At 56.8% G+C, this 13,959-nt stretch overlaps 9 protein-coding genes across 9 annotated transcripts; 6 read left to right on the forward strand and 3 right to left on the reverse strand.

The window, feature by feature from the left end:
* Positions 1-112: 112 nt before the first annotated feature.
* On the forward strand, positions 113-1,192 carry BDY17DRAFT_295263 (uncharacterized protein). Its single transcript, XM_033733268.1, has 2 exons — positions 113-433; positions 538-1,192. Exons 1-2 carry the CDS (start codon positions 318-320, stop codon positions 1,001-1,003), a joined length of 582 nt encoding a protein of 193 aa, XP_033590801.1. The 5' UTR covers positions 113-317; the 3' UTR covers positions 1,004-1,192.
* Positions 1,193-1,198: 6 nt separating this feature from the next.
* On the forward strand, positions 1,199-2,707 carry BDY17DRAFT_124324 (uncharacterized protein). The gene is made up of 4 exons (XM_033729341.1): positions 1,199-1,877; positions 1,952-2,045; positions 2,103-2,212; positions 2,274-2,707. Exons 1-4 carry the CDS (start codon positions 1,511-1,513, stop codon positions 2,381-2,383), a joined length of 681 nt encoding a protein of 226 aa, XP_033590802.1. The 5' UTR covers positions 1,199-1,510; the 3' UTR covers positions 2,384-2,707.
* A 213-nt stretch (positions 2,708-2,920) lies between these two features.
* BDY17DRAFT_248687 (ras family-domain-containing protein) lies at positions 2,921-3,710 on the forward strand (the record flags this gene model as incomplete). Its single annotated transcript, XM_033730927.1, has 2 exons — positions 2,921-3,004; positions 3,063-3,710. 2 exons carry the CDS (start codon positions 2,921-2,923, stop codon positions 3,708-3,710), a joined length of 732 nt encoding a protein of 243 aa, XP_033590803.1.
* A 327-nt stretch (positions 3,711-4,037) lies between these two features.
* BDY17DRAFT_323102 (uncharacterized protein) lies at positions 4,038-4,568 on the forward strand (the record flags this gene model as incomplete). Its single annotated transcript, XM_033736947.1, has 1 exon — positions 4,038-4,568. One exon carries the CDS (start codon positions 4,038-4,040, stop codon positions 4,566-4,568), a length of 531 nt encoding a protein of 176 aa, XP_033590804.1.
* A 170-nt stretch (positions 4,569-4,738) lies between these two features.
* On the forward strand, positions 4,739-6,265 carry BDY17DRAFT_124439 (uncharacterized protein). The gene has a single exon (XM_033729342.1). The coding sequence runs from the start codon at positions 4,882-4,884 to the stop codon at positions 6,067-6,069; it is 1,188 nt and encodes a 395-aa protein (XP_033590805.1). The 5' UTR covers positions 4,739-4,881; the 3' UTR covers positions 6,070-6,265.
* Positions 6,266-6,830: 565 nt separating this feature from the next.
* On the forward strand, positions 6,831-9,210 carry BDY17DRAFT_309520 (uncharacterized protein; the record flags this gene model as incomplete). The annotated part of the gene is made up of 2 exons (XM_033735340.1): positions 6,831-8,288; positions 8,341-9,210. The coding sequence occupies 2 exons, from the start codon at positions 6,831-6,833 to the stop codon at positions 9,208-9,210; spliced, it is 2,328 nt and encodes a 775-aa protein (XP_033590806.1).
* A 391-nt stretch (positions 9,211-9,601) lies between these two features.
* BDY17DRAFT_323105 (Yippee/Mis18) lies at positions 9,602-9,993 on the reverse strand (the record flags this gene model as incomplete). Its single annotated transcript, XM_033736948.1, has 2 exons — positions 9,602-9,835; positions 9,895-9,993. The coding sequence occupies 2 exons, from the start codon at positions 9,991-9,993 to the stop codon at positions 9,602-9,604; spliced, it is 333 nt and encodes a 110-aa protein (XP_033590807.1).
* A 1,122-nt stretch (positions 9,994-11,115) lies between these two features.
* Positions 11,116-12,677, reverse strand: BDY17DRAFT_124503 (uncharacterized protein). The gene is made up of 3 exons (XM_033729343.1): positions 12,492-12,677; positions 11,954-12,427; positions 11,116-11,900 (listed from the first exon to the last, which is right to left on the reverse strand). The coding sequence occupies exons 2-3, from the start codon at positions 12,333-12,335 to the stop codon at positions 11,200-11,202; spliced, it is 1,083 nt and encodes a 360-aa protein (XP_033590808.1). The 5' UTR covers positions 12,336-12,427; positions 12,492-12,677; the 3' UTR covers positions 11,116-11,199.
* An 8-nt stretch (positions 12,678-12,685) lies between these two features.
* BDY17DRAFT_295275 (uncharacterized protein) lies at positions 12,686-13,859 on the reverse strand. The gene is made up of 5 exons (XM_033733269.1): positions 13,512-13,859; positions 13,430-13,445; positions 13,273-13,364; positions 13,200-13,209; positions 12,686-13,139 (listed from the first exon to the last, which is right to left on the reverse strand). The coding sequence occupies exons 1-5, from the start codon at positions 13,748-13,750 to the stop codon at positions 13,005-13,007; spliced, it is 492 nt and encodes a 163-aa protein (XP_033590809.1). The 5' UTR covers positions 13,751-13,859; the 3' UTR covers positions 12,686-13,004.
* Positions 13,860-13,959: the final 100 nt, after the last annotated feature.

Below are 13,959 nucleotides of genomic sequence, written 5' to 3' on the forward strand. Positions count from 1 at the left end.
GAAGAGAAGAATAAAGAGAGCGTGAAGTTGCCTCAGCCTCGACCCGGCGTTCTAGCCCGGCCTCGTCCGCCAATAGCCGAATGTAAGCGGCCAGATTCAGCAGGCCGAGCCACTTGGCGTTGAGCTTTTTTCGTAAGGTACGCGCAGCGAATAGAGCCTCGTATGAAGTTGTTCCATCCCTCGCTCATCATCTGTTCACGACGCTTGTGCATCAGACTGAGAAAGCCTTGTGCCGTCGGACTACCTGCAGGAACAAGCAGGCGAGCGGCCGACATCAATAATGTAATCACTGCAACTCACACGTCTTGCCAGACTGGATGGCGCATCCCGCTGTCAACGACACAGCAACGAATCTCGCGGATGAGGTGTTTCACACCCTCATAGACCGTAAGCCAGAAAGAACTGCCACCCATCGATCAGGCAGGATCGGACGGTGAGTATGATACATCGCTGGATCGAATACGTGGCGCGCCACTACGGTGTCCACAGCCCCGGGCCTGCTATCCTACAAGGGCAAGGCTGACTCGTCTCTGCATGGACTCTGCGGCATCTCTTGACGACCACAGACCACGAGACGTACAAGCATTACCGTGGGCTGTATCTTGGCCTCAAGCAGAAACGCGAACGCGGCGAGCGGAGATTCAAGACCAGCGACAAGGACGACATGCTCTGGGTTTCGGATGCTGCGCTGTCGCTCGTCCGGAGGCTCGCAGGGGTTAAGGCACCGACCCGCAAGACGGCGAGCAAGGCAAAATCTGGGAAGGACTGTCTCCAGGCTCAAGTGGCGCACATGAAGAAGGAACCCGACAAGTATACCGCCGAGACCAAAGCGAGAACTCGGAGATACTGGAACATCCTCCAGAGGCAGGGGGAGATGGCATTGGCACGACACTTGAAGCGATGTTTTATTAAACTTGGCCTGCACAAATCCCTAAAAGTGCGAGAATACTGGATGCAGTGCAATCAGCCATTTGTCGCATTAGGTACGTTCTTACGAGGATAGTTTTGCATAGAGGAGGTATAATAGTTACGGCGTATGATCACACAGTACAACCCGAAGGAGCACGCTATAGGAGCACTTTCAAGCGCCTCCTCTACCTCGTCTCTCGACGTGGTGTGCTCATTGGCTTGTCGCTCTTCTTTGTCTGGTAAGATGACCAGGAGTCTTGTCATCGCTCGTCCACCAACTCCTTCACTGCTCTATGTAGGTATGATCGTCCTTGCGATGACGCAGCTCATCTTGATCTGCTCGGGTTCGCCAGGCAATCCTCCTGTCAACGCAGCGTGATGGATGCGCCGCGAGCTCGGCGGGTGAAGTCTGCGAGAACTTGGCAGGAGAGAGGATGCAATCTCCCCCTTGCCTATTCTCGCTACTACTTCTCCTCTCTATACACGCTCCCACAGCCAATAACGCGAATGTGTATAGGGCCCGAAATTCTCCTGTAATCTCTAAACGACTTGGCTCGACATCTTGGACAGTAAGTTCTGCACTGGCCAGAGTCTTGGGTTCATGCACGGCAGCGAATCCGGCTTTAGCGAGGCACAGCCGTGCCCCTTTGTGGCGCCACCCGACTTCACTTGCATTACGCACGTAGGTAATACGAAGTACACTGCTAAATATATAAGAACCAACACTTCCTCTACTTGCGATTCTGATTCCCATTCCATCAACAAATCCTTGACAGTTCAATCATCGACAATTCACTTCTCACCAACAACGACAAACATGTTGTTCTCCAACCTCTTCTTCCTCCTTGTCTCCGCCTTCGCGGCCTGCGCCTACGGCAAGAAATTCGGCATTTCCATGCAGGTCGACGGCAACTTTGTCCCTTTGGCGCCTATCTTCAACGCCACTAAGCCAAACATCGTTTTCAAGAGCAAGGTTTCGTCCAACGCTCAATGTACCACTGCTCTCCGACGGCTTAATCTTCGTCCGTGCTAACCAATACAGTTCAATCCTACCGCAACCGCAAGCATTTCGGCATCAATGTGAACACGACGAAGGGGGTGTATGGACTGCAGATTCCACAAGTGGCGGACAACTAGCACGTTCTTCCCGATTTTTACCCTCCTACCTACCCACGCTAACTCTAGAGTTGTAGCGGGCTTGCTCTCCCGATCTACGGCCAGTTGAAGACCAAGTCCAGACAATTCACCATCGTGAATGGAACGATCGATGTGGTGCCGCAAGCAGCCCTTGATCAACTTTACGGTAAGTCTATCCGTGGAGAATGGATGATCCAATCTGATTCGGTTTCGTGCAGCGTGCAAAGACAAGGCCAACGGTGTAGAGGGCATCTTCCTCAAGTTCGGCGTGCCATCTCAACCCAACCTGCTTCCCCCGAAGGGATGCACCCCGACCGTGTTGAAACAGGTCTTTTGAAGACCGTGACCGGTCTGAGCATCGACGCTCGTGAAGACCAGTGTCGCTGTAGGAGCAGAGGTGGAGGTTCGTGATTGCTACACCGAAATGTAATAGTAGCTGAATCTATGGGATTTCCTGGGTTGGACGGTGTTTTTGATTTTGCAATTTTGATAGAAAATACCTGCTGCGAAACCCATGGGAACGCAACTTATCTGGCCTCATCTTTCAACACCCTCGTATACAAGGCTGCCTCTATGAGGAATGCGTGTGCACTGATTGGCTGCGCTGTTCGGATGTTGCCGAGAAGCCCTAACTTGGAACCAGTTACGAATCCCCCATCCGCCCAGCGTCATCTTCAAGGCATTTAGGAGCCTGCTTCCCGTAAATCACACTCCCTGTCGCCCATCCACCGCCGCCCTTCCCACAGTCACTCTCTCACTACACGAGAAACACCCCCTTTCCCCTTTTACGTGGCTCCGCGAGCAATCGCGCAAACTGTCAACTTCCCGGGTAGGCCGCACCTTGCGAGCCAACAATAGACCACCTTCCCCCAACATGGCGGATTCAACGACAGCCTCCGCACCGAAGCCGAGCAGCAGCGTGAAGCTCGTCCTCCTCGGCGAGGCCGCAGTGGGAAAGGTGAGCATCCCGCACCGCACAACAAGAAGCTATCCCACCTTCTAACCCGCCACCACAGTCCTCCCTCGTCCTCCGCTTCGTGAACAACGACTTCCAGCCCAACAAAGAACCTACTATCGGCGCCGCCTTCCTCACGCAAAAATGCCAGCTGCCGAACCGCATCATCAAATTCGAAATCTGGGACACTGCGGGGCAGGAGCGCTTCGCCAGCCTGGCGCCCATGTACTATCGCAATGCGCAGGCCGCGCTGGTAGTCTACGACATCACGAAACCGAGCAGTCTCGTCAAAGCGAAGCATTGGGTGGCGGAACTACAGCGACAGGCGTCACCGGGGATTGTCATCGCCCTCGTGGGCAATAAACTGGATCTCTGCGAAGATGATGGACCCGAGCAAGATCAGCAAGATGGCGAGGGCGTGGATGAGCAGCAGGAGGATGAGGTGGCGAGGAAGGTCAGCACGGAGGAGGCAAAGGCATACGCGGAGGAGGAGAGCTTGCTGTTCTTCGAGACGAGTGCGAAGACGGGTCACAATGTGGGCGAGGTGTTCACCGCGATAGCGAATGGCATTCCCGAGGCGAGTTTGAAGGGTCCGAAGGGCGCGGGCGCCGGCACGCAGTCTGCTATTAGCGCTGCGCAGGACAGCACCCGGGTCAACCTGAACGCGGGCAATGGAAATGCAGGGCCGAAGGAGGGTTGTGCTTGTTAGTAGTTGTGGGAGAATAGGCGTCTGGACAGAGACAATTTAATTTAAGCGTATGAGGGAGCTTCTCCGCGATGCACGATGAAACTGTGCAACAGATCACTTCGAGTCAAGATCCGCTGCACACGGTGCCGATTGCTACCCGTGAATTGATCCAAATCACCTGTTGCTGAGCGTGGTTGTTCTGGACCCTGAGGATCTCGCGTGCGCCATGTAGCCGACATTAACTAGTCACGCCGCGCTACAGTATCTCCACTGATGGACCACATCGAAGTTCTCTAACACCCAACACCTACATCACTTCCAGGACGGACTTCACTGTATCCATCAGATATGCCATACTACGGCCCCGGAATGCCCTGGTACGGCCGTGGGGCGGGCAACATCCAAGCCGCGCAGCAAGGACAGGCGCGCATGGCCGAAGATCTCGAAGCGAATCATCAGCCCGTCAGACCCTCCTTGACTCGAAGTCTGACCTGCCCAACGTGCCAGAAATGCGAGGACCCTTCGCACGAGCGATACTACTTCGCGGGTGGACGAGGCGGCGCGGCGAGCTACACTGCTGCTCCGGCCCATCACTTCCAGCAGCTCGATTCCGCTGCGGAGGCTTCGTTCAAAAGCATTCGGAATGGCACGTGCGAGGCGACTGCGAAGACTCAGGGGCGAGGTGGGCTGGGGAATTATGCTGCGGGTCTGGTTGAGAGGGAGGAGGATGCGAAGCGGAAGGGTCGCAAATTGGACTCGCAGCGTGAGAGGTTGCGGCTGGATGTTGAGAAGGGGGTTGATGATGCGTTGGCTATGCCGGCCAGGGCGAAGCTGCCTCTCAGCAGTCCGAAAGATGTCAGCGCCCCGGGTGCCAGGTGAGGTGGAAGTCGGAAAGAAGAGAATCATCACTCCTGGGCAGCATCTGCGACTGGTCACCGTTTCATCCTGGCCGTTCACCTGATGGACCTGTAGAGTATGGGTGTCTGGCTGGTGATACCGGTGGACTGCACATGGAAATGGCTGGGCCCAACGCAATCTCAACAGTTGAGACGCTCAGCACGTGACTCAGCCGACTCGGGCCCTTTACAATGGGATACACTCGAATCCAACCATACGTCTGGTACCAGAGGGACAGGAGGAGTTCGCGACGCTTCCAATACTCGAGTTGTCGCCCGGAACATTATCGAGGTGAATGTGCGATTCCGACTCCCTAGCAACGCAGCCCGTTCGTTCCTTCCGCATTCGTCGGCGTGCGACGCCAGGTGTAAACGGCGCAGGGTTGCCACCAGAGATGGACAACACCATCTATCCCCGTCTCCTGCATTCACATACCATGGCTGGGAAGTATCCTTTCGACGAGCCCACGCTACGGCCGACTTACGTCCCCCATCCGTCGCACTTCAAATACATCCTTATGAAGCAGAACATGACGGCGCCTTACCCACTTCCTCCACTACCATTCGGCGAACTCACCCCTGGGTCTCAAGCGACCTACCCGACGTCAACGCGGGTTGTGCCAACACAAACTGGAGTTCCTCCGACCATCACACCTCGCGGAATCAAAGACTTCGACGTCGTCGATTGGCTCGAACCCGACAGCTACATCGACGTCCCGTGCGATGCGTACACCACGGCAATCAACAAGCTCACGATCGCTGGACCTGTTTACCGCAACAAGAACGGCGACTTGGTGTGGTTCGATGATGTGGAGTGGGATGAGCAGGTGCGCTTGCTGACGGCGATGTCGATGCCGATTATCGACAAGGCGGCATTCATCAAGGCGATGGGAGCAGGAAATCCTCAGTCTGCCACAGGTCCAGGTCAAATCGGTGCGTTTCAAGCGCAAGCGTTGAGCATACCGAATGTCGATGGTGCGGCGGATGCTACGGGCACGGCGGAGGAGCAAGAGCGCAGTGGAAAGGGGGTGCTGGAACCAGGCGGATGCTCGAACGCGATGTTACTCGACGACGACAACCCCCGGAAAGACTCACTACTTCTCCCAACGCCACTCCCAAAGACACCACCCTCGCAGATGAATCCACAAGCCCTTTTGCAAGTAATGAGAAGCGCCAGCGTCGCCACAACTCGAGGCTTCGTAGCAACCAACCCGCACCCCGACAGCGTCCCGCGGAAAGGGATGGCAAATTCCTACGAGCGGATTGGATACGGCGATGTTCGAGGATGTACGATTCGAAGACAGATGCCGGGGATTGAATGGGCGAGGCATGCATCGAAGATGGAGGTGTCGTTGGAGATGCACTTGATGCTGGAATTCGGGGTGGAGAAATGCTTCAGGCCGCGGGTGAATGATGTACGTGCGGAGCAGTCCCGGTGGGCCACACTGGGTAGGGCCCGGAGGGCGAGGCTTGGGAGCATGTAAAAGAGACGCTATGGAAGGGGGATGGACAGTGAAGGAGCGACATTCGTTTGGCCGTATGGAATGTTGGCAGGGACTGGATATGGCTTGCCTGTGGGGAAGCATGGACTAGCAACGGTGATTTGCCTAGGCTATTGCTTCGCGTACTATTACACATACTGTATATGCGTCAATGCCAATTTCCTTCATCGACCAGTCGCATGAACATTGAATGTCCCCTACAGGGGAGATTGGCGTGCCTTCCGCTGGCTCGCGTCGCGGCGGCGGGAAAACCCGAAGCCCCGACTCGGACAAGGCGTCGAGGGCACAGACCAAGGCGGATCCGTCGAGACTGGACTGTGCCTTATTTACTGTTGCACGGCTTCTCATGCGCCCTCATTCATCCAACTTTGTGCGAGGCCTTGAGACGACGGCGCGGAATACACAACCAGCGGGGCACCTGCTGTGTCTTCATTCACTGCGCGGGGGAAAGAAGAACCACCACGACACTCAACAGGGAAGCCACCCGCCACACTCCTTCTGCCACACCAACCCCAAGGCTTTGATGGGCCTCGTTTGATTGCCCACCAACCTTTCATTCCCCTACGCCCACTTGCCACCTCTCGACTTCTACCGCTCCCCTCCCTGACATCTACCTCGCCTCCACTGGCTCGTGGGAGGCGCCAAGCGGACCGATCACCCTCCCTCCGCACCAACAACACTTCCACCTCCGCGCCTCAACACAACACACTTCGCTCCTGCTGTCTTGATCCCCACACGTCACCATGGCCATGTCGCGCTCACGCCCTCGACACCGCATGTCTTCCGCTTCCAACTCCTCCTCATCCTCCTCCTCTCCCGAACGCGAAGTAGACGATGACAACGACTCCTTCATGCAACAGGCCAACGACTCCCAGTCCTCCCTCGGCATGGACACCTCAGACGACAGCTCCGAAGACGCTGCCGCCCGTCGCGCACACGAACAAAGATGCCGCGTGTCGCCTGTTCACCGCTTGCCCGCCGAGCTGTTGATCGCCATCTTCGCCCGCCTCAACTCCCCCGCCGACCTACAAAGATGTCTGCTGGTGTGTAAAGAGTGGGCGAGGAATAGCGTGGGACTGCTCTGGCATAGACCTGCTATGAGCAACTGGGAGAACATTCACACGGTGGTGCGCTCGATCCGCAAGGCCGACAAGTTCTTTGCCTATCAGGATTTGGTCAAACGACTCAACATGTCCACCTTGACCACCGATGCCAGCGACGGCACGCTGATGGGCATGAGCGAGTGCAAACGCATCGAGCGCCTGACCCTGACCAACTGCTCCAAACTCACGGATCTGAGTGTCCAGCCGCTGGTGGATGGCAATCGTAGCCTGCTTGCCCTCGACGTGACCAGCCTGGAACAACTCACCGATCGCACCCTGAGTACCGTCGCCGAAAACTGTCTCCGTCTGCAGGGTTTAAATGTCACGGGCTGCAGGAAGATCAGCGACGCGGCCATCGCAAACATCGCGCGAAATTGCCGTCATCTGAAGCGGCTCAAGTTCAACAACTGCGCCCAGCTCACCGACACCTCCATCATGATCATTGCCGCGCACAGCACGCATCTCCTCGAAATCGACCTCTACGGCCTGCACCGTCTTGAATCGCCTGCAGTCACTGCGCTCCTAACCTCCTGCCCACACCTCCGGGAAATGCGGCTTGCGCATTGCACCCGCATCACCGACTCGGCCTTCCTCGATCTTCCTCCCGGCCTAGACACGCCCCTGACCTTCGACGCCCTCCGCATCCTCGATCTCACCGACTGCAACGAGCTAGGCGACAAGTCTATCGAGAAAATCATCCAATGCGCCCCGCGCCTTCGTAACTTGATCCTCGCCAAGTGCCGCCACATCACCGACCGCGCCGTCTTCGCCATCACGCGTCTCGGCAAGAATCTCCACTACATCCACCTCGGGCACTGCAATCGCATTACTGACGCATCGGTGGAAGCGCTGGCGAAGAGCTGCACTCGTATCAGATACATTGATCTCGCTTGCTGCAATAACCTCTCGGACGTCAGCGTGATCAAGCTGGCTGGTTTGCCGAAGTTGAAGCGGATTGGCCTGGTCAAGTGCGCTGGCATTACGGATCACAGTCTGAACGCTCTTGCCATGGGCGAGGTGCGGAATGGAAGGCGATTGGGTGGGGTGAGTGTGTTGGAGCGTGTGCACCTTAGTTATTGCACGCTTTTGACAGTAGAGGTAAGTCGACACGGTGACTATGCTCGTTGAAGAAAATACTGACTATCTGCAGGGCGTCCACACCCTCCTCTCTCACTGCCCGAAACTCACCCACCTCTCCCTCACGGGCGTTCAGGAATTCCTACGCGACGAGCTGCTCTCCTTCTGCCGCCGAGCGCCCCAGGAGTTCAACGACCACCAGCGCGATGTCTTTTGCGTATTCTCCGGCAACGGCGTGCGAGATCTGAGACAATACCTCGACGCCCAGCGAACACAAGCAGCCATTGTAGCCGCTGCGACTGCCGCCGCAGCCGCTGCACAGGGCCCAGGCGAAGGCAGCGTCACGATGGGCGAAGGGAGCGACCTGGGAGACGGAGACGACAGAGACGCACACAGCGTTAGCGGAGAGGACGGGACGATGATGGTCAATGTGCACCCCAACCTCTTCCACGCCGCTGGCACTGCGCCTGCGGTTTCTGCGCCTACCGCTGCAGGTGGTGGGAATGGGGCCGGTGGTGCCATGCATTATCCTGCTCTCCCGGGCCAGACGTACACATGGCAGCCGCAGCCGCATCATCAGCATCAACATCATTGGACCCATCAGCAACCGCAGTATCCGCACTACGCTCAGTATCACGCAACAGGCAACAACGCCAACACGAGCACAACGACAACCGCCGGCCCCGCAAATCTCAGCTCCAGCGCCCCCGCTTCTACCACAGGCGGCCCATCCGGTGCCTTCCTGTGGAATGGCCCGCCCGCACCCCCGCCGCATCTCTCCCACCACCCTCTCGCCGCTGCCGCCGCCGCCGGCACTGCCGGCCCTGCCGCTGGCGGCGGAGGAGCGCAGCATGTGACGGGCATGATGGGCGCGGCGATGCTGGATGATGTCGACGAGGCTTTTGGCGAGGAGGAGGAGGAGAGTGAGATGTTGGGCGATTAGACTTGGGAGGAAGTTGGACTTGCACGGCATTGCTTATGTTGATATGTCCTTTTCTGCTTCTGGAATGCTGGGTTGGTTCTGGGTCTGGTGACGAACGGGCGAGCGAGCGAAGGCACGAATGGATGATGGATGGATGAAAGAGGATCATGGCTTAGATATGCAGCGACTTTCGTTTTGGTTCTTTTTCGTTCGTGGAGGTCTCTCGCTTCTGCCGATGGCTGCAGTCGTGCTTAAGCAGAAGGCGAGAAAGGCGATACTTTAGATGGTATTCCAACGTCTACCACATGCTAGATTTCATTACCAAAACACCTTCCTGCCCTTCATCAAAAGTCACCCAACCCACCCCAGGATCAACACCTCCAATTGCCGAAAAGCAAGCAAGAGACAAAATTCAATTCACCAAACAAAGCAACTCCTGCTCGAGGATAAACTTGCCCTCCTTGTACTTCTCACTACTCTCAAAGGCACGATCATACTTCCACCCCACCACCTCGCGGCACTGCCGGCACGAAATGTCGCGCACCACGTGCTTGCCCGTCGTCATGTTGCGCTCGCCCGCCGGGCCCTCGGCGATGTTCACCACGCTGTTGAAGAGGAAGGCTTTGCCGTGCTGGCCGCGGAAGTTCTGGGGTTACGTTAGAGAGGGTGGGCACATTGGAAGATGGATGGGATTTCTGGGATTACCCGACTTATTATCTCGTCGTGGTCGGCTAGATGGGTTTTGCACGTTTTGCAGCCGTAGATTTTGGGGGAGGTGAGGTAGACGTTGTAGATGAGGCCCATGCTTGCCTTTGCCTTTGCGTGGTTGGAGGTTGAGGGCGGGGCGGGAGTGAGTGGTTGGTTGGGTCTTTGCCTTGCCCGGCCTTGGGGGGGGCGTTTCGTTGCGCCCGCGGTTGATGTCTTTTGCAATCACTCGAGGGGGTTTTGTCGAGATGGGAATACTTCTGGCGGCTCCGGACGGAAGAGGCACGGAGCCGATGGCAAAGAGCGGGCTGCGTGTTCACTGCTGCAGCGGAGGGCAAGAGCAGAGCGAAGCTCCGTGCAAAGCTGAGATGTCGTCTGCAGAGCAGAGTGGAGGGATGAGTCGATGGGATCAGCAGGGCTAAATAGGAGTCCGGTATGAAGCGGTTGTAGCAGGGTGTGATGGGCGAGGAAAGAGAGAGGTGAGGTTGATGGCCGCCTGTTCGTCACCTGAGACACAGGGTCTGGCTGGGTTGGCACGAGGTGGGGGCGGGGCAAACGGCGTGCACCCGCTTCATGCTGCCTCAGGCTGATTTGATGATGCATACGTCCACTTATTGGTGCCCACAATAACAATGACGATGCGCACATCTACGAGTAGCCTGGCCACGTCGACAATTGGGGAGATTGGAAGATTGAACACTGACGATCGGAAGAAACGCTTTTACATACAACACTACAGTCAGTGCTCGTAAGAAATGGTATAGCGCTATGCAAAAACCATCGACCAGCAAAAGCAAAGCAAAAAGTAGACACAGAACCCATTCGAACCAGTTCGTGAAACCCGGTTCCAGCGTGGACCAGAGAGCCCTCGTGGTCGATCGTGAATAGGAGAGGAAACGAGCAAAGTGAAGGTAGTGGTGGTGTAGGGCGAGAACTGCCGGAATCTGAGCTGGATAGTAGCGGATCGGAAGCGACGAGCGGATAGGAGATGAAAGTAAGGGACGGTCGATGGTGGTGGTTTTTGAAGTAGGGAGGGTGAGGTGGAGTGCACGCCGGAGTCGAGAGGGGAGCTGTCGTGAATGATTAACCCGAATGGCTGAGCGCCGCCGAAAGTCGTCGTGATGATTTCATAAGCCATAAAGACGGAGGTTGAGTTGCCTGAGGATCGGAAATCGGTGGAGTCGCAGGTGAGCGGGCTTCAGATGCGCGTGGTCGTCGCCTCGTCTAATGTCCCAGCAGCACCGGAGGAATGGGACGAGAGGCCGTCTGGGTCGGGCTGAACGTCGATCCATAACCGTTGGCGCGCTACGCCGCAGCCTCGGGGATCTGACTCCGGCGCATCTTCTCCGCCTCGAGGTTCTCGTAGAGCAGGTAGAGCGCTTTCTCGTTGGCGCTTGGTCCGCCGGTGATGGTGAACATACGCTCGCCCGTCTCGTCGTGAGGGGCTTTGGCGATGGAGATGCGAGCCCCCGACGACTTGCGGATCTCGGAGATCTTGCTGCCACCACGGCCGATGATGCAGCCCACCATGTCCGCGGGGATGCTGATGTTTTGCGTCTGAATGTCTTCGCCTTCCTCCAGCACCGGCTGAGCAAGGTCAGGAGGGGTAGCGCGACGGGGGCGTTCGGTATAGGGAGCAGCGGCGGCACCGCCAGTGAAATCGTTGCCGTTTCCAGTGCGGTTGAAGCTGCGAGGTGGAGCATATCCTCCATCTCCGTTCAAGGGCGGAGCTGCTGCGCCACCCTGCACACGCACAGCGGGACTGTACAGAACAGTGCCGTAGCCACGCTGCTCGTCATCCACCAGGCACTTGCCAATCTCCCACACGGCCCTTTGGATACCCTCGGGCGTGCCCTGCACTTCAACGATACGCTCGGTCGACTGCGGCAGCATTTCCTTCTGCGCCACCATGCGCACGCCGGAGGCGTCCTGGATTTGCTTGATCTTGAGACCCTGTCGGCCAATGATCGTGCCCATCTGGTTGTGTGAGATCAGGAGACGAATGGCTGCGATGGGTTAGTGGATGCAATGTGTGAGGTGGATGGAGGGGAAGACGTACGGTGAGTGTTGGGATTTGAGATGACTCCTCCCATTCCCACCTGCGGCGCTCCTTTCACCAAGCCATCAGCCACCAAGCCATAGGCCTCGGCGATGCCCGTCAAGACACCAGTGACGGTCAAGACGCGATCGTGGACGCCGGGGACGACCTTGCTGACGCCAGCACGCACGCCAGTCTTGTCGCGCAGGTCTGCCACATTCTGGCCCGCCTTGCCGATGATGACACCGGCCTCCTTGGAGGTGACAATGGCACGGAGGGTGATTTGCGACACGGCGTACTCTTCTTCGGTCCGCTGGCGGTCATCGGTGTTGAGAGAGCCAATCTTATCGGCGACGTTGTCGATACCCGAGTCGATGGCGGGGGAAGCGTCTTCGGCAGACATGTTGGATGGTTGGAGAGGGGAGGGTAGACGTAGGTGATCTCCAGGTAGGGGGCAGAAGACGCAGGGGGAAGGGCGGGTGGGGTGCGGTCAAGCTGGGGATGCGTTGGTCAGTACAGATGACAGCTGCGTTCGCCGAAGTGGGGTGCATTGACTTACAATTTTCTCGTTGCCGGGAAGCGGAGAGCAGGGAGAGGAGGGGGAGGTGGCGGGGCAGTTGAAGAGGGTGGAGTGGTGGGATTGAGGAGACAATGCTGGCTTATCTGGCCCGTATCATGGATTGTGATGAGGGTGGAGGAGGGGGGGAGAAAGGGTGGAGAAGGGAGAGGGAAGAGGTGGTGTTGAAAGCTCGAGAAATTTTGGGCAAGAAGTATCGTCCCCCCTCCCGTCGAAATTCAGAAGTGGCAGGAGCAATGGCGCACGTTCATTGGCTAAGCATGCGTGGGAAGGTACGTTGTCAGATGTACCGAAACTACGATGCTGATCTTCACGTGTGGCGATTTTGGCTAAATCCTTGTGATTCTGGCCTGCAGGCCGGTGTTTGATGGTTCTATCTATGTTAGCCACAGCCATGGACGAGCAGTCGAGGTGGCTCGCTCGCTCTACAACGTTCCTTCGCACTGGATGGAGCTATCGCTGCCCGAATCCAGACAGATTTCAGCAGCAGCAATGTCAGTCCAGCTCGCCGGCCTGCGCCATCTTCCGCATGGCTTCAATGGACGAGTGAACGGCAGTCTGCGAGCTTTTGACGTACTCCTGGAACACCTTCTTTTCCTCTTCGCTTCCAGCCTCAATGTCTGGTCGTCTCTGTAGCGCTCTCGTAATCAGCCTCGTCGCTCCTTCATCTCACACGTATATTCAACATACCCATTCGAACCTGTGACAACACATGACACTCGGTTAGTTATGTCCCCTGGTAATCTCCATGCGGATCACATACGTATAAGTCATATGATAATCATGCTCCGTCAGACCCGGACCATCAGAAATGGTGTTCGTGATGACAGCACCGTCCGTCTGGATAAAGTCGACCTTCGTTCACATTGTCAATGATGTCTGTGCAAGATCACCAGATTGTAAGGTAAGACAGAACCAACCTTGGTAGGAGGATACCTATCCCACCCAAATCATCAGCATACATCCTAACCCTTCCCTCCGTCACGGACATCCCGCACTTACAACTTGCAAACCTCCCTCATAGTCCTAGCCTCCTTCCCCATGTACGCGCCAAAGTGCGCATCGCGCGTCACCTCATTTTCCTTGTCCTCGATGACATCGGTACCCTTGATGACGGGGACAAAGTCCTGCGCCCGGCGCACCTTCCGCTGCAGCCCCTTCCAGATTTGCGCGCGAGTGAGGACGGGAGATGCACCCGGCGGGTTGATGGGTTCCGAGTAGGCGCAGTGGATGATGGCCATGGTGGCTGATGTGTCAATCTGTGGTTGCGTTGGAGGGAGGGATTGGGCGTAGAAGGTTGGGATGATTTATAACAACAAAGTAAGATACCTTACATGGGCGTTCCGGAGTTTGACCCCACCTTGAAGTCTCACTTCTCGGCACCGCGCGATGGAGCATCTACCGGTGACGAAACTCGAGATGAATTGCGATTGCGAATCACTTGCAATTT

Source organism: Neohortaea acidophila (assembly GCF_010093505.1).
Source record: "Neohortaea acidophila strain CBS 113389 unplaced genomic scaffold BDY17scaffold_4, whole genome shotgun sequence".
NCBI lineage: Eukaryota > Fungi > Ascomycota > Dothideomycetes > Mycosphaerellales > Teratosphaeriaceae > Neohortaea > Neohortaea acidophila.